The sequence below is a fragment of the Gastrolobium bilobum genome, unplaced genomic scaffold (assembly GCF_033153095.1).
Source record: "Gastrolobium bilobum isolate Gb01-03AN ecotype WA unplaced genomic scaffold, APGP_CSIRO_Gbil_v1 utg15966, whole genome shotgun sequence".
Lineage (NCBI taxonomy): Eukaryota > Viridiplantae > Streptophyta > Magnoliopsida > Fabales > Fabaceae > Gastrolobium > Gastrolobium bilobum.
Window position 1 is genome coordinate 106,966 of NW_026897912.1, and position 17,890 is coordinate 124,855.

Here is a 17,890-nt window from a genome sequence, read left to right on the forward strand (position 1 = left end):
ATCATTTTTATGTATATGTAAAAAATACTTCTATCTGTTATAATGTGAGAAATATTAAAATTATAAACTCTCAAACAGCATGGACCATGCATCCACGTGTCGGCGTTGTTTACACGCATTTGTTTGTAGCTACTCCTTCTGTCGTCAATGTCGTCATGCGTCGGCCGAATTCGGTTTCAGCATTGTGGCTGTGGAGGACAGTTAATGATGATCAGTGAGGCAATGAGTATCCAAACTTATTATCGGCAAGCACTCTGGTATGTATAAATTATAAGAGGGCGTTTGGTAGTTGGTATTTTTCAAGATTTTCGGAAAATTAATTTTTTTTTTAAATTTTTAAATTTTAAATTTATCGTAAACTGAATATTTTTGTTATATTTTTAAAAATTGAAATTCTTGAATAAAAAAAATTTATCCTCTACCCAACATCTCAAGAAATAGACATTTCTCTTTTCTTCTTTCATCCCTTATGTTTTTAACTAGCCCATAATATCACTCTCGCGAGTTATGAGTCTTAACTCTTCACTCATAGCTTACAACTCCAAGTATTTTTATATCTTGTTCGTAATATTTGAAAGAGAAATTTTTTATTCTTAATATTATTTTAATAAAATAATCAATGCGGATTATAGTGCTGTAAAACTAAAAGTCAATACTAATATTGTCTACATAAAATAGAAAGAGGCGTGTTTAATTAGTTGATTCAGCGTTTTTGGAATACTCACGGAGACGTTAATTGGTTTGGATGTTGTATTATTATAAGAAAATTAAAATTTAAGTATGATCAGGAAGCATTTTTCTGTTGTTATGTAATGCAATCTCATGGTACGACAAGTCAATACTCTAGCTAGGTATTCATTATTGAATAACTAGGCGCGATTCCTATATTCAACATTATTTTTCTTTGTTTTGTCCAAATTCTCTTTACATTCTGATATGAGACTAATTCATATTCAGAGGTTTAATGATATCACTTTCATTATAAAGTACTTTGAGTGATATTTAATCCCTTATTATGTGAAACGTTGCAGCGAGAGCTGCTCATATTTTTTTATCTCTTTATTTTTAAAGAAAATATAAAGTTGTCCTTCCCCAATACTTTTTTTATTAAGCTTGTTATTGAATGATTAATATGATTAATCTTTTAAACTTCAAGTCCTAATAATCGCATACATTAGATTATAATTCATTAATTAATAAAAGCAGTTAACATGTATGGTAGCAACATTATTATGTTAAATGCGTGAAACAAAATTTTTAAAAATAAAGCCCTAAATAATTCATTTATTTTTATCTATGATCAATTGTCTACAACTATTGATACAAGATTAATTTCTTTTAATATTGTCGTGATTAACAGACCTTCTCAGTCAGGACTTTTAGTTTAGATAGTGTGTTTATTTTATGCTTAAAACTCTAAAATCATAATTTAAATAAAGTTACAAGGAATTGTTTTTACCTAAATTATGATTTGGGGTTGAAAAACTAAAAACACAATAGACTTGGATTTATTGTAATGTTAAAGTTTTTGTGTTGCAAGTATTTGTATAATTTTTCTGGTTTTAGCAACTGCTAAAAAAAAGTGTTTGTACATTTTTCTTTATAAAATAAAATATTAAATAAATTCATTTAATTGAGACTATAAAATCCAAAAAAAATCTAAAAAATATAAAATAATCAATCTTAGCAAAAATTAAAATGCTCAAAATTGAACTTATTGAAAATAAGTTGTTACAGTGTATACAAATTCATATAACAACCTTTTTTTTCTATTTATTAATCAAGAAAAAAATTTATGAAAAGATATTTTGAAAAAAAATACTCAAGAAAGATGAAACACATCATTAATTTCAAAAAACGACATTGAAGGATCATATTGATGTATTTGTTATTAAAGCATCAAACTAATTAATGACACTTATAATTTTTAAGACATACACAATATTTAATCTAATATTAATAAATAATATTATCATATTAAAACTTCCAATTAATTTAAAGATAAAAACAATCTCTTTTCATATTGAAATGACTAGTTACTCGTTTGTTTGTATTTCGTTAGTTCAAAACATGATTACAAATTTTCAAGATAATGAAATATGTTTTTTCTAAATAAAATAATCAAAAATATACTTTAGTTCTGTCATTGTTGTTAATAATTGTCATCCAAAAATAAATCTGAAAATAAGTGCTACTACTTAAATATGGAACTTTCTATATGAGTTATTACATTATTAGTTAGATTTTTTCTGATTTATAAAGTTAGATATATTAACTTTTAACGTGCTGAAGTTCCTTTAACCATCGTTCCTTTAATCCTGTCAGAAACAAAAGTGATTCATAATTTATTTTATTTTATTTTTGGTAATTAAGTGATTCCTGATTTCATACGTAACATACAATGTTATAGGAAGTTTTTTCTTTCTTTCTTTTTTTGTTCTTTTTTGGTGTGTATCAAATTTTAAAACAAAATAGGTATAGCAAATGATACAAGGGAAAAAAAAGTTACACATCTTATATAAAGTATATGAGTAACATAAATCATTTGAAGAAATTAGAAAATTTAGAAAAAAAACGTGTAATATTGCCCATTTTTAACTATTAATATGCAACAATGAAATTGAAAATAAAATATAATACCAATATTTGAATAAAAATATAATCAAATATAAAAAAGTAATATTTTTATAGAAAATCATTTCTAAATATTAAAAATAATATATGTTATATAGTATATGATTATAAATATTAAATCACAATATGATTGCATAAATAAAAGTAAAAAAAGGCAGATTGAAGTGTCTTTCAGTCCGGTAGTATGTACAAGAGGAATCATTTGAAAATTTAAGAAAACGGAACAACAACAACAAAAAATCTAAAAGAAAACTATATAGTAAAGCACGCAAAGTTATCCAAGTTTTTTAGATATGTATATGCAAATTAATAATATTTAAAACAAGATATCGTATCAATGTTAACACTAAATAATATGAAAGAAATCATTTTTTTTCTTTTAGGATGACAGCTAAGAGTCCATTAAGCATAAAAAGAACGCGCCAGGGATGGATGATTGAAGACAGGAAGTAATGGCTCCAAACATGAAAGTTGAGACCACGAATCTAAGCGCTTCATATTTTTAAAAGTCAAAAACCATCGGAAGGTTCACGCGCCAAACAGTCCAGAATATCTGACGTGCGTGATCATCTATGTCTTCAGTTCACAATTACATAAAGTCATAAACAGAAAAAATAAATAAAAATAAATTAATAGTGGGATGTGAACGAAGAAAGGTTATCCAAAAATTAACCACGTCACGAGGCGAGATCAACGCAACGCGGCTAAGCAATCCTTACCATTCTCGTAGAGGAATAAATCCTCATTATTATCGTGTACGGATATTTTGAGAATAAATCTTTAGTACTACTGTTGTATCAAAAATTCAGTGCATCTCACCAGTGAAAATATTATATGTTAGCTAAAATTCTTTTTTTCCTGTCAATTTTTTTTTTCTCTTCTCTGATGTGTAATGCTTTCATTGAAAAAATGTACTGAATCTAGGTACAACAGTAATATCAAAAATTTATTCATATTTTGAGTGTGATGATGGAATGTAATAATAATATTATAATTATGTAATTTGAGAAGGATATAATTATAATATTAAATTTATTTATTTTTCCAGAAATTTGTTGACTAATGTGTCACACTCTCTACTAGTCCAATATATATAGGATGATAATACTAAAGATTTATGGGAAAAATATTTGTTAATTTAAATGATATAAAGTTATGTTTTTTTTTAATAAAATTATATTATTTTGTTATTTTTTTTACAGAATTAAAAAGAAGAAAAAAAGTAGAGAGGAAATAATGTAATAATAGACCAAAATAATATAATTTTATATAATTTAAAATAAAAAATATATTTTTCGATATTTATTTCTCTCAAAATCCAAAAAGCTTGTTACCAAAAAAGAGGAAAAAAGCCAAGACAGTCGAGCCAAATTTTTCTAAAGTTGGACAAGTCGAACCCATTCTTTTTCTCGGCGGTTTCATCGTTCCTTGTGGTGTCTGATTTTTGAAAACTGTTAGCGCCAAATTGCGCTTTAGTAACACAAACTCAATCCGAGCCGTTCATCATCCCTTCAATGGAAAACCCAATCACAGTGGCTGTGGCCTGCGATTGTAACAGTCAAAACCGGCGTGTGATTTTAACGTTTTTGTTTTTAAGCTGGTCGCATACATAGTCGCATTAGACCGGGCCAGTTTTTTTTTTTTTTTTCGTTTGGTCAAAAAATAAGAATCATCGATGGCAGAACTTTTGAATTTACGGAGCCATCAAGGATCCATTCGATAAAAATAGACCAATAATAGTCAAGCCCCGCCACGTGACCAAATGTAACACGCTTGCTACATCATCCTCTTTAAATAAGAAATAAGATTTGGTACTGTTATGTATTTATTTAAATTGAATAAAGGCACAGAACAGAGATACTGATAAGAGAGAAGGAAGCGAAAAGGAAGATAAAGATAAATAAATACCACAGACACACAAGCACCAATTTCGGCCTTCATTTTTCGTTGCTTCAAAGTTCAAACCTAACAAAACTCGTGTGCGGTTTCCCCTCTCTGTTCTTCTTCGCAGGTAATAAAAAAAATTAAAAAAACCAGGAAGCTTTCATGTTTATTTAACCTTTTAACAGGAGAACTGAATTTTGCGACTGTTTTTGAAAATAATGGTTGAATTTATTCATAGAAATGGAAGCTGCGATGGTGGATGCTCTGAAACCGAGTTTAAGGAGAGAGTTTATTTTTCAGCAAGCGCTTCGCGAGGAGATTTTGTACTTGAACGGGAACACCGTGGTTGGTGGTGAAGATTTCTCAGTGGATGATCTCCTTGACTTCTCTAACGGCGAGTTCCAACATCACTCTGAACAAGAACAAGAATACGACAAAGAAAAACACAGCTTATCTGTTTCCTCGCTGTCACATGACGACAGCAACTCCTATTCCAGCGGTGTTTCCTATGATTCCATTTTCTCCACCGAATTAGTTGTTCCGGTGAGTCTCTGTCCGTTCCGTTATCGTTTTCCCCCAAATTCTGTTTTGGTTTTCAAATTGAAATTGGTTTTTCTTCTACAGGCCGGTGATTTGGAAGACCTAGAGTGGGTTTCTCACTTCGTTGATGATTCTATACCGGAGCTGTCTCTTCTGTACCCGGTTCGTTCGGAGCAAGCGAACACGCGGGCTGAACCGGAACATAAAGTGAAGAAATCAACAACTACTTGTTTTCCCTCTGAAATGAAAATCACCACCAAGGCCAGAACCACACGCAAGAGAAAATCCAACGCTCGCCTGTGGTCACTTAGCCCCTTGCTCTCGCGTCCTTCTTCGCCGTCGTCATGTTCTTCGGTTTTTTCGTCGACCGCGCCGCCTGTCGTTTTCCGCGAGCCGCCGGCGAAGAAACAGAAGAAAAAGGTCGAGGCCCAAGTGGTCCAAGTCGTTGGGGCCCAGTTACAGAGACGGTGCAGTCATTGCCATGTGCAGAAGACGCCGCAGTGGAGGACCGGTCCACTAGGCGCCAAAACCCTTTGCAACGCGTGCGGGGTTCGCTACAAGTCCGGTCGGCTTTTTTCAGAGTATAGACCGGCTTGCAGCCCCACCTTCTGCAGCGATATTCATTCCAACAGCCACCGCAAAGTGTTGGAGATAAGGAGGAAGAAGGATATGTCTGGACCGGTTGGACCGGAGGCCGGTTTGGCTCAGACTCAATTGGTTTCGACTTACTGAGTTTTTAGTTTAGGAAATGGCAGAATAGGCAGAATAGGTATACATCCCACCAACCGGTTTGAACCGGTTCGTTTTTTTTTGTATAATATTTAGTGATTTTAGTGCTAGTCAGCTAGGCAGGTAAAGAATATTCTTATTAGGAAGGCATTGATTGTTTGTATCCCGTTTCCTTAGCGTTGTTGATTTATTTAATCTGATACAGTTTAAGTTAATTGGAGGAAGGAAGTTCAATTTAATTAGGGTTATATTTATATCATTTTGCATGAGATAATTAAATTTTCTACACACAGAGAAGATGGATGAGTCACATTTCTTACCTATGGGTTCCAATTGATCTTGTTTCTATAACACAAGATAATTATTTTTCTACATCATAAAAAAATTATCTCCCATTTAATTATTAAGCTATTTTGCCCTTCTTATTCTAGTTGGCTGGGTTTGTTATTTTACTTGTCTCTCTGTCAAACTTTATATAGCATTGGATTGAATAATTCAACTTTGGATTGAATCATTCAAATTAGTTCAGCTGTGTGTTTTAGATTTCGTGAGAGAGCGGGAGAGGTGGGCCATAGGCAGAGACTTGGAGTGTGATTGAAGCAATAAAGTTTAGTTGCACTCATTTGAGACCACCAAAACCGTGCTAGTGCCAAATGGAGTAGTCAAGTGGGTGGGGTGGAGGTGAATTGATTGATCTTTAACATTGTGTTGGTGTTTAAGTGACCCATAAACTTGTTCTGAGGCTTTGATAAGTAAGTGGGTCATTAAGGGTTCCCCTCATGGATCCTTCTTGTACATTATATTGCTAGTGCAGCATGCAAGTGTTTTTAAGTGCTATGTGGAGTGTCTGGTTATTGCAATCTAACGTGCCTGCATGTGTGTAAAGTAGTTGGTGGTGGTGGGGCAAGAAATTATTTGTAGGATAAGATAATCTATAGTGACGATGGTAGCCGCAACCATTCAATGAACAACGTGCATTGGATGGATGACAACGGAAGACTAGTAGTATTATTGAAACTTTGGACTTTGAAAAGCTGTAACCATCCAAATGAAAAAAGAGCACAAGGACCATTTTATTTTTCACATGACTTGCACACCACTTTGCGGATTATTCCATATTATAATGCTTTAACGCTTAGGAAAAATGAGTTAGCCAAGATCAAAGAGGATGGTGAGAGAGAGGCCAAATCTAAAGCTTTTGTAGGGTTATATCAATCTTTAGATACCAAGATGGAAAAAGATATGAAAGTAAAAGAAGCACCGAAAAAAGATAGATAATAAAAGGGTGGTTAGACAATATATATTATCAAAGTATCATTCAGAACGCCAATTAACAAGAGTGTGAAGTTTAAGAAAATTTCAAATAAATGAAAGGAAAATACTTTGATACCTATTTATAAATAATTGTTGTGAAATTCATAATAAATAAATATTTACCAATTCAAGTAAGGTGAGACCTTATTAACTAACAAAACAAGTCTTCAATTTAAGATACGATCGATCATTTTTTTTTTTTTTTAACATGACCGATCACTTTTTTAAGGAGTGCGGGCAGTCTACTAACAAAGCATTACCTTTATTGTTTGTAGGGGTTTGCATCCATGATGTAAAAGAAAAAAGACAGAATTTTCTATACACACAACATTTTATGGACGTCACAATTTATGAAGCAAAAAAAAAAAAACCTAAGACACAGAAAACGAATCTCTATGACATGACCACTTCACTTTTCCTAAAACATAACTCTTATAAAACTCTTGTTTTTATATATGTTTATTTCATACCACCATTACCCCCATTATCCGAAAACATTACAGCGTCAAAATTGAGCTTTGAGCATAACTTACAAGAGGAAGCCTAAACAATAAATGGTTTGGCTGAAATGGTTCTGTAGCGTGTATATTTTGTTAAAGGTGTAAATGATTTGGGGTAACTTTGATTTAAATAGGCCATGTGTATAAAATACTTTAGGTCTCACCTGATTTGTTAGTTTTGTCTAACCCCAAATTATAAGTGTAACCTGATTTATATTTAAAAAATAAAATATTGACCTAAGTTTGTTAGTCTGTTTAGCCGTCTAATCTATTTATACCCTATTTTGGCTCATAGATAAAGCCTTATTAATAAATAATGTGGTTGAAATGGTTCGTAACGTGTGTATCCTTGACACATATTTACTTTGACATAAAATTTTGTTGGAATTTTAAGCTCAAGCCCTTCAAAGATTAGCAAATTAAGGATTGGAGTCTGACTAATTAATTCCAATCACAGAAATAAGGAAACTTTTTTATTATATTTTTTTGGGTAAAAAGGAATAACAAAACCTACTTCTAAATATCTCATGAGTCATGTCATTTTATTTAGGGAATATTTGAAATCTGCTTTGAAAAATAATTTTTTGATTTTCATAAAAAAATCTGTTTAATAAGATTTGTTTTATAATTTTTTGTTTAAAAGTTGTAATTATTTTATTGTTTTTAAAATCAAATTTAGAGAATATATCCGAATTAATTTTGTTTTGTTTTTGACTTTAAACTTTCAAAATATAAAAAATACTTATTTCATTAGATAAATTTAAGAACAAATAAATCAGAACACAATAAAAAAAAATTAATTTTTCTTTTGGACAATTCGAGACTTTGAAATTGAAACACTCAATATTTTGGTCTCCAGAGTGCCCCTTGGAGCGATTCTACGCTTGCTTACAATAGATTCAACAAGACTTGGGAGTTAGAACAGACTTGGGCTTCAACTATTTTGATTTTTTACTTAGCGTATACGCCATGGCAATTCCACTACCTACCCTATTGTACTATATATACTACTATTATATTGTTTCCTATTCTATCCGATGTTTATATTTTGGGTAATACTTCTCTTGTATAAGAAAAGTATTATCTCATGCTCAAACAATAAATAGGAGAGAGAAAAAAGGTGAAAGTGAGAGAAAAAAATCTTGTGAAATCCATTTGAAAAATGTGAGTGTAGTAGATAAATTTTTTTTTAAGTAACATAAGAAAAATAATTCCCTTGTATTTTTCTTCCAAAGACCAATAGGCAGAAAAATCCCACGATTATTTTTCATTTTCTTTGTGCTAGTTAGAATAAATCCACTTGCTCAGAATGGAAAAGATGTTCGAGAGATGAAATTCTACATTTATGATATTGAAATGTGATCACCATTCACCACCTTATTAATTAAACTAATTAAAAAAGTAGTTCCAACTCAAGTTGGTCGATTACTACTGGCACAGAACTCATTATTTAGTTTGCTTCTTGCGAGCAAACTGCAATTCTGGCTGTTTCAAAAAGCTAAAATTTTCAGTGAATACCGTCCATGAGGTTTTCAGTACATCTGATATTCGCAAATGAGTACATTTTTTTTTTCTTTTCAAAAAGGCAAAGTTTTTTTTCATTTAAACCCTCACTTTTATCTTTATTTTTATCTAAATCCTAATTTTTTTTCTTTTTTTGGACCGCTGTATAGTGCAGCGGTGACACCAAAGTTTCTCTCACATGCAGAAACATTAACAGAGGCACATGAAAGAAGCTTGCACTTAGAAATTATGAGAAAGGAGACTAAAATAAAAGAAGAAAAAGAAAACACATGCCGAAACAAAAGGAAGAAAATGAACGGGAAGAAGACAAATATTTAAAGAAGGGGAAAGAAGCCACCTCTTTTCCTTGAAAAAAAAAAAGGGGGTCATTCTTTTAGGAATAAATTTTTGATACTAGTGTTATACCTAAATTCAGTGCATCATATCAATGAGAGCATTACATATCAGAGGAGAGAGAGAAAAATTTGACAGAAATTTTTAATACAACACTAGTACCAAAATTTATTCTTCTTTTAGATTTTGCCAAGACAAAACATTTAAAGCAGCAGAAAGAGGCCACTCAATTAAATCTTTTCTTCGAGAGGAGAACAAGGTCTTTTCCGTGGGAACCACTTGGCACTTGCAAAAAAGTCCTTTCAGTTTATTTTGGCCCTTCAATAGAAAAAAAGATCTGACTTTGTCAAATTTCGAGTCCAGTTTCTGGCACTTCTACCAGCCTATCGTTTTCTGTAAATCAGCTTATGAGGCTATATTTAATGGAGGATTTTTCAAAGGAGGCTATGGTCTAGCATCTCTTTCGATTATACAAATTGTTTTGACCAAAGCAGAATAAGAATCTAGAAAGTAAGAATGAAAGATGCCTAGGTAAGTGTATAGTCAATGACATAGATTACTTTACCTATTATTTTATTTATTTATTTTTGTTTACTAATTTTTAATACTGTTAGATTAGAATCTAAAAAGGAGAGAGGAAGATACATGTTAATTAGAACTCATTTGAATGATTTTTTTTTCTTCAAAAGCTGTTTTTTTAAGAAAAAAAAGCATTCCTCGAAAAAAGTCTGTTTGGATGTCTGCTTTTAAAAAAAAACATAAGTCGTAAAAAAAGCCAAAAACTTACTTTTTTCGAACGCTAAAAATTTTAGCTTTTAAAAAAAACAGAAGTCAAAAGTCAAATATTTTTTTCAAAAATCAAATATTTTTTAAAAAATTTAAATAGCTGTAACTTTTATAGAAAGTACTTTTAAAATAAGGAAGTGATAAAAAGAACTTTCTTGAAAAGGCAATACAAACAAGCCCTTGAGATTCTAATGTAACGATATTGAAAAATAGTAAACAAAGATAAAAAAAAATGATAGCTAGAATAATTTATCCTATGTTTACTATAATATTATTTGTTTTGGTAAAGACACACTACATGACTTCACATCCTTTTACGCTTTTATTGCAGTTAAAATCCGCTGCGATGAGCTCACACTGGTTTGATTGTATTTATTGTACTAAGGTAAGGAGTAAGGAAAATAACTAAGTAATTATTACATATTTCAATTAAGCAATTAAAGGTTAAAAATAATAATTAGAATTCTAGCTTAAAATACCACCTTGGCATAACATAGGTAACAAGACTTAATACAGATAATTAACATTAATTTAATAAAAATCATTATAAAAATTACCTTTCATTTTTGCTTAGGAACACGACTAAAACTCGCAAAACAAAGAAAAATGGGAAGAAAAAAGGTACGGGCTGCGACATATACACGCTAATTTAATTAGCAATGGAAAAACTTAAGTGCGTATTTGTATTAGTTTATTTTTAAAATAAAAAAATTTATATTTCGGAGAGAGCTTTTACCATACATATACTTAGTGCCAGCTAACAAAACCAAAACAGGGTTATGTGCAAAAGTTCTTTGTCACTTTGGTTAACTAATGGCTGTGCTTCAGCTTGCGACAGAAGAATATCTTTGATCTAGGTCTTATGTTAGCAGTGGGTGTAAAGAAACAGAGAAAAAATGGCCTCTCTTTGGAAGGTTCCTCTTATACCATAAGGGCTCTCATAAAATTTTCAGTATATTTCTCAAATTTCAGAGATGGTCCTTTATACAAGCAACACTCCCACCTAACAGAATGCCAAAGGAAAAAACGTAAAAAATAAAAAAACGTAAAAGCCAAAAATAGCTTAACCATTCACGCCATACATCCATTTCCTAACAACCACTGCGCGCTCCACTAACTGTTATTTTGTATTGGTTTTATGTTAACAAATAATCTCCATTAGGCCTTGGAACAGTGACCATTTGTCACTTTTGGACAAAAAAATTACTAGACTGCCACCACGCCAATAGTAAATTTTGTCAAAATACCACGCGGCATAATTCGCTACACAGTGTAGCAAATTATGCATCAAGTAATTCGCTACACAGTGTAGCACAGTGTAGCGAATTACTTGCATGCAGTGTAGCGAATTATGCCGCGTGACATTTTAGCAAAATTTACCGTTGACGTGTCTATTAATTTTTTGTCCAAGCTTGACATTTTGGTCACCGTCCCTGTACTCCTTTTTTGATAATCTTGTCTTTGGGCTGGTGTGTAACCCAACTAGCTGCTCCACTTGTTTCTGAATGTCCTCTTCCTCTTCTTGGGCCTGCTGCTGATCCAACTCTCCTTGCATGTCAACTTCTTACGGTAGATATGTTCTCCTTTGTTATTGGGGGAGGAAGCGACCAGGTCTACGACTAGCAATAGCAAGAGAATTCCCGGAATTTTTAAAACTCGGATCAACCTGGATTTCGGTGACCTAGTGAGGGCACTGGTTCGAGCGGTTATTTGAATCGGCCATGCTCTTGATCTGGTTTAGATCGGTTGACCCAACGGAGACTTGGTGACTCTGTAGATTAAACCAAACCGACGAGTCAATCTCTTTTATTAAAGAAAATTTTACACAAATGAAAACGACGTTGTGTGTGTCAAAATACAAACCCTAAAATCCTATATCACTTTCATTGTGCCCTAGACCCGTTCGTTGTGCTCTCAACCACTGTGTATGCTGCCGTGGTTGCTCATCCGCTGTCATCGCAGAGAGCAGTTCGTGACGAATCAAGAGGTCCTTCCGATTATAGCAGCTGTGTACAATGACAATGGCGACATGCGGTTCATGACAAAGAAGAGTTCTTCAGATTGACTGGATATCTGGTGTGGTTGTTTGGTTGCTAAGAAAATGGAGGAAAATGCATTGTGGAATCGATGTTAACTCGAAAAACAAAATGGCTTGTGAAACCACACCAGTTACTCGTTGAAAGTGAAAAAGACGAGTGAGTGTGGGGCATTGAGGCTTATGAATTGATTTTTAGAACCCAACGTTACTCGGATTTGATTTTGGAGCCCCTAAGCCCGTATCCAAATATTTAAGAAAGGATGGCCCCAAAGATCTATGGGCACATGCCTATTAGGACACGAGTGAGGATATTCTAACTACCAAAAATTTTTACTACTAATTTACTACTCATCACATCACCATTGGATTAACGAAAGAAAATGTTAAAAAGTTTTTGAAGAGAAAGAAGATGTCAATCTAATGGTGATTAAATAAATAGTAAGTTAATAGTGAAAAATTTTAGTAGTGAAAATATCCCTCCTTTTTAGGATACATTGAAAACATTTTTTATTTTTTCTTTGGAAGGTAGTTTCTAAATATTTATATTTTTTTTAATATGTGAATAATATATCCGATTGAACAGATCAAGCCAATGACCTATTCGAGTTTTAAACTACTGCCCAGAAGTATTATAGTGCAGAATATTGGGTTGAGAGGTGATAATAGAGTGGCCTTTAACACCGTTCGACCCAAACGTGGCTCCAAAAATCAACCCACTGGATCTCTCTGTTATATAGATGAATCACTGTTTTTTTCCACAGCATACAAAAATGACAATTCTAAAAAAATTCCTTTCAACATTAAGACTTCAGAGTAATTATCCGCTAACATTCCATTCATCACAATGATGCTTCAATTTCTTCCATTAATCTTCTGATTAACGTATAATAACACCATTTAGTTTCTGATTTATGCAACTCAATCCCAGCGCTCGAATTCAATCAATTTTAATATTATGAAGGGGATATATTACATAAGAAGTGAAGTTGAGGGTGATTCTTTGAAATTTACACAAAAAAATATTACAATCGGAACTTCAGGTCTTGTAGCAATGAAAAACAATGGTGCTCCCCCACCATAACGGAATTGCCATGAAAAAAGCAAACCGATACCTCAATAGTTAAATATAAAGCACCTTTAATTCGATTTATGGAAAGAAGAGGCGACGGCGAGACCCAATGCAGATATCAAGACAACGGTACCTAGACAGGATTTCATCACATCTTTCTTTGCACCTACTAACTGACCTCTTAATGCATGTATTTCCTGAAAGCAATATCCCAGAGCAAGATTTCAATCCAAACTGAACGTTCTCCAATAACAACTCAAAAAAGCAAAATCATAAACTCACCCGATCAAGTTTGTTTGTCAAATTGGTGGTTTCAGCATTTTGAATAGCAAGCTCATCTCGTATGCGTCTGTACTTAGATTTGATATAATAAACAAATGAGACAACAACATTAGGTTAAACCAACTAACGTTTACTACATCAACAGCGCCACAAAAATTGGACTTCATTTTCACTTACCCTCTTTCAAGATTCAAGTCCAAACGTTGCCCAGCAGTGACTTTGTCAATCTCATATCTGTTACAGACAATCAATAATGACATTATAGTACAATCTTAGGGAGTGGAAATCAAATTCGTTTCAGGTAAAAGAATATTTGGGTATAACAAGATGCAGACCTTAATTCACTTCTCATCTTCTCTATGTCACTACGAAGTTTTGCAGTCTCACGTTGTAACAAAGAAAAATGATGCTCCTGCATCACCAATCATAAAAAGGGACAACTTGAATGAACTGGTGCAGCAACGACTTTTAACAATTACAAAGTACCATCTTCACAAGAAGGAGAAAAATAAGTGAAGTTATTGAGAAAATTTTCTATAATATGAAATAATATGGCCCAAAAAAATTGGTGAGTCCCTATGGATGAAAATTATACTAGATAATCTGAGAATACATCATGAAACTCTATGAAGTTATTCTGTGACAAAACATCAGCCATCAGCATTGTCCATAATCTAGTTCAGCATGACAAAAATAAACATATTTAGATATACCAACATTTCATAAAGGAGAAACTAGATATAGCATAATATACTAATCAACACAGCCCATGTTTCTTGAGAGGTCCAGCTAGCCGATGTATTAACTAAAAAGACTTTCTCCAGAGAGGTTTTAGAATCTTATTGGCAAGCTGAAAATGATAGATATCCATTCACCAACTTGAGGGGGAAATATTGTAATTGTCCCACTCCCACATCTATCCCACAAACTTCACTACATAATGTTTTCTATAAATCATTGTAATTATTGTAAAACATTTTGTTACCAGAGTTTAGTCAATATATTTGGAAAGAAATTATTTACCTAGGTCAATATATTAGAATGAAGCCATGTACAGAATTATTAAGAAATATTATTCAGTATCTTTTCATTCAACTGTTAACCTCAGGCTAACACCAACCCAATTCCTCCAATTTCCTACTACATCCAAGTTTTTCCTCCCTTTCTAAAATGTGTCTGCATTTAACACCTTGTTTAGGAAGAAAGTAACAATGAGATGTGCCATCTCAATACTAAAATCTAGGCTTTCCCCTACTACGTAGGATCCATATAATGATCTCAGCTAGCTAGAGTGATATTGATTGACTCTCGTTGCCTACCTGTACAATTGGATGCATATACCCCTCCTGCCCCGTGCAAAGAACAAAATAGAAGAGAAGTCTCGTATCAACAAGATATTACACAGTCTAAAGTTTAAACCACAATTTGGTTGGTATTCATGATGGTGATAATTTTATAAATACCAAAAGCAGAACAGAGCATATTTACACTGTCTGTGATCAATTTTCAATATTATCTTTCATTATTCAGTGGGTACAGTTGAAGATAGTAAAACTACATGAGTTCAAAGAAAAGACAAATTAGAGAACAAGAAAAGTTGTCCTTTATGTAAATGATAGCCACCTTTTGTTGACACAAATCTATAACAATTAGGATGGAAGTGATTTGATTGCAAACTCAGACTACAGGATTATATTAAAACTAAGCTGAAAGGAGTTTATCTTTCAGATCTTAAACATGCAATTATTGGGTTTTAGGGCATTATTAAAACAACTTATACGTAGAACTTCGGAAGAGATCTCAAAAGGAAGGAAAATGAAGACTAGACTAAGCTAAACAAAGGGAACAAATATTATGCGCCCTATTAGAACATACTTTATATAGCAATGAAAAATGTGTTACAACTTGCAAGGGTCCATTACTACATAGTTTATTTAGTTAACACATTTAACAAAAGAAAAAATAAAAGAGAGGTTCATGCAAACATAATGCAGCAAATGGTGTTAGCCTTGGGGGGTTTTGATACAAACCTTGGGAGAGTCTCGCCCCAAAAGTTGGCTCGTAGGGTAGAAGAGTCCAAAGTCCATATAAATCCCATACCAAAACCTTATGTTTCCAATGTGAGACTCCAAGTCCCATAACTTGCAACTAGATCATAACATTCCACCAAACTCCTTAGCCCTGACGTCCACGCGGGCTGGCTTTGCGCTAGTTTTTACTAGCCCTGGGTAAGCACTACAATGTCAGTGTTACCAGTCACGCCGCTCGATTGCAATTGGGATAGTGGAAGGCTCCGATACCAATTGATACGAACTTTGAGAGAGCCCAAAGTCCATATAAACCCCACACCAGAACCTTATGTTTTCGATGTGGGACTCCAAGTCTCGTACCTTACAACTGGATCGCAACAATTTTCAAAGTGCTTTCCAGTATTGAGATATGCCTCATGGCCTGGGCATTTCCTTTTCAAGGTCCTATAAACCGACAGTATAAATAACCTCATGTGCAAGGTTGCTTGAATAATCCTCCCACACTTTTGAGAATTTTAATCGTCTGCACAATATGTCAAACTCAGTGTTCCATCCTATATTCTAAATCTTCTCCTTGATGGATACAACAAAAAAGAAACTCCCACAATATACCATCACTCCCATAATCCTATTACAAAATCTGTTGCATGTTTAGGAAATGTTAATTGAAATTTATCGGTCTCTTGACAGGGGCCACCTTATTTGTCTTTCACAAAGACCAGAATGTATGTGATCCACCTAAAAAAAATATATTTACAAACTAAGTATATAAAGCAAGTCACTTTTCAGTGTGTTTTAGGCATTTTAGCTATTGCAGACCCTATCCCAAACTCAAACAATATCACATGTTTGAAAAAAAGTAAACTTGATATTTCAAGTTTTAATGGTTCCAACTTCCAGGAATTCCAAGAGCAACACAAAAAAACATATGCAACGTAAATTCCTCCAATCTCTAGAGATCCCTGTGTATTCATTATATGATGCTGACATAGTGACATCTATTAAGTTATTCATATTGTCAAGCTTTTCCATGGGAAAACCGATCACTTTATTAATTATATGAATTCCATAACTGCTATAGCTAATCAAAGACCATGACTTTTCATGCTGAAGGAAAGTGAAATCTGCTTCAGAAAAAAATAAAATATAATAATATACCTGAGAACTTTGCACTTCAGATTTGAAATTGGACGGATTTGATTCTTGGAGCAGTTCTGACTGCAAGACTCCAAAGGAAGACATAAGTAAATCAATTATTACTTTAAAATTCATAAACCTTAATTCAAAACTCACCTTTTGCAATTCTGATTTTGAAACAAAAGAAGAAGCTACATTTTCCAAGCTATCATTAAGAACTTCAGTGATCGCAGAAGTTATCGCCTCAGCCTGTTTGTATGGGTATCCATTTGCCTCTAAACCCCTTACCTAGGGCAATTAAATTATACCATCATCCAAACAAGGAATTTTTCAATTTTTTTTTTTTGTAAAGCAATCAGAAAAAAATTAAATAAATAGTAAATAATAATAATTTACCAGTGCAAGTGTATCGACGAGAAAAGCGGGCTTTCCGTTGGAACTCAAGGCCTGCGAAACACGCCTACTAGTATGCGTCGTGGTAGAAGGAAATAAAGAAGCGACGTCGCGGCACTTGGCGAAGCAGAGGCGATAATTGGAACCAAAATGAAAAGCGCGTTTACACAACGCCATCCAACCCTGTTACCCTAGTGTAGAAATATAAACAGCAAAAGCGGGAAAATTCGGAAAGGGAGAATTGGTGAAGGAGACCAAATGACAGAGGGAGAGCGAATGCCAGTTATATGGTCCGATTGCCCTGAACGCCGGCGATTTATAATAATAAAATATAACAATCGATTTGTTTTTTCTAAAGTTACTTTATATAACTTTATCTAATGTTCATCGAAACGACGTCGTTTTGGGACGGAAATCATGGTGTTTTTGTAATTTTAATTTTTTTCAGGGTTATAATAGTCTTTATAATTCTAATTTTTTAATTTTTCAACCCCAAAACGACGTCGTTACCATGAACATTAGACAAAGTTATCTAAAGTAACATCAGAAACTTTTTTTCCTATAATAATATACCGTGGATTTTTTTCTTTCTAATTACTAATTAATTAATAAATTTAACCTAATAAATCATAACCGTGAATTAATAAAAATCAACGGTTCGGATTTAAAATAACACAAATTTATATATTTAAAAGAA

General features: G+C 32.9%; 2 protein-coding genes across 3 annotated transcripts; one reads left to right on the forward strand and one right to left on the reverse strand.

Moving 5' to 3' along the window:
* The first annotated feature begins 4,482 nt into the window (after positions 1–4,482).
* LOC133311367 (GATA transcription factor 7-like) lies at positions 4,483–6,096 on the forward strand. 2 transcript variants are annotated; one of them, XM_061512408.1, is made up of 3 exons: positions 4,483–4,645; positions 4,757–5,061; positions 5,143–6,087. In XM_061512408.1, the coding sequence occupies exons 2-3, from the start codon at positions 4,759–4,761 to the stop codon at positions 5,788–5,790; spliced, it is 951 nt and encodes a 316-aa protein (XP_061368392.1). In that variant the 5' UTR covers positions 4,483–4,645; positions 4,757–4,758; the 3' UTR covers positions 5,791–6,087. The 2 variants fall into 2 exon arrangements, with proteins under 2 accessions (XP_061368392.1, XP_061368390.1); XM_061512406.1 differs by having other exon boundaries at positions 4,757–6,096.
* Positions 6,097–13,243: 7,147 nt separating this feature from the next.
* Positions 13,244–17,447, reverse strand: LOC133311349 (protein FMP32, mitochondrial-like). The gene is made up of 7 exons (XM_061512379.1): positions 17,197–17,447; positions 16,957–17,088; positions 16,822–16,881; positions 13,969–14,045; positions 13,811–13,867; positions 13,634–13,700; positions 13,244–13,548 (listed from the first exon to the last, which is right to left on the reverse strand). Exons 1-7 carry the CDS (start codon positions 17,368–17,370, stop codon positions 13,420–13,422), a joined length of 696 nt encoding a protein of 231 aa, XP_061368363.1. The 5' UTR covers positions 17,371–17,447; the 3' UTR covers positions 13,244–13,419.
* Positions 17,448–17,890: the final 443 nt, after the last annotated feature.

Bases quoted from the DNA above. Each gene is read 5' to 3' on its own strand.
- LOC133311349 (XM_061512379.1), bottom strand. From the start codon at position 17,370: ATGGCGTTGTGTAAACGCGCTTTTCATTTTGGTTCCAATTATCGCCTC. The intron at 16,882-16,956 runs GTGAGTTTTGAA...GGAGTCTTGCAG, and splicing joins CAAAATCAGAATTGCAAAAG to TCAGAACTGCTCCAAGAATC. The intron at 13,868-13,968 runs GTCTGCATCTTG...TGTCTGTAACAG, and splicing joins AAGATGAGAAGTGAATTAAG to ATATGAGATTGACAAAGTCA.
- LOC133311367 (XM_061512406.1), top strand. From the start codon at position 4,759: ATGGAAGCTGCGATGGTGGATGCTCTGAAACCGAGTTTAAGGAGAGAG.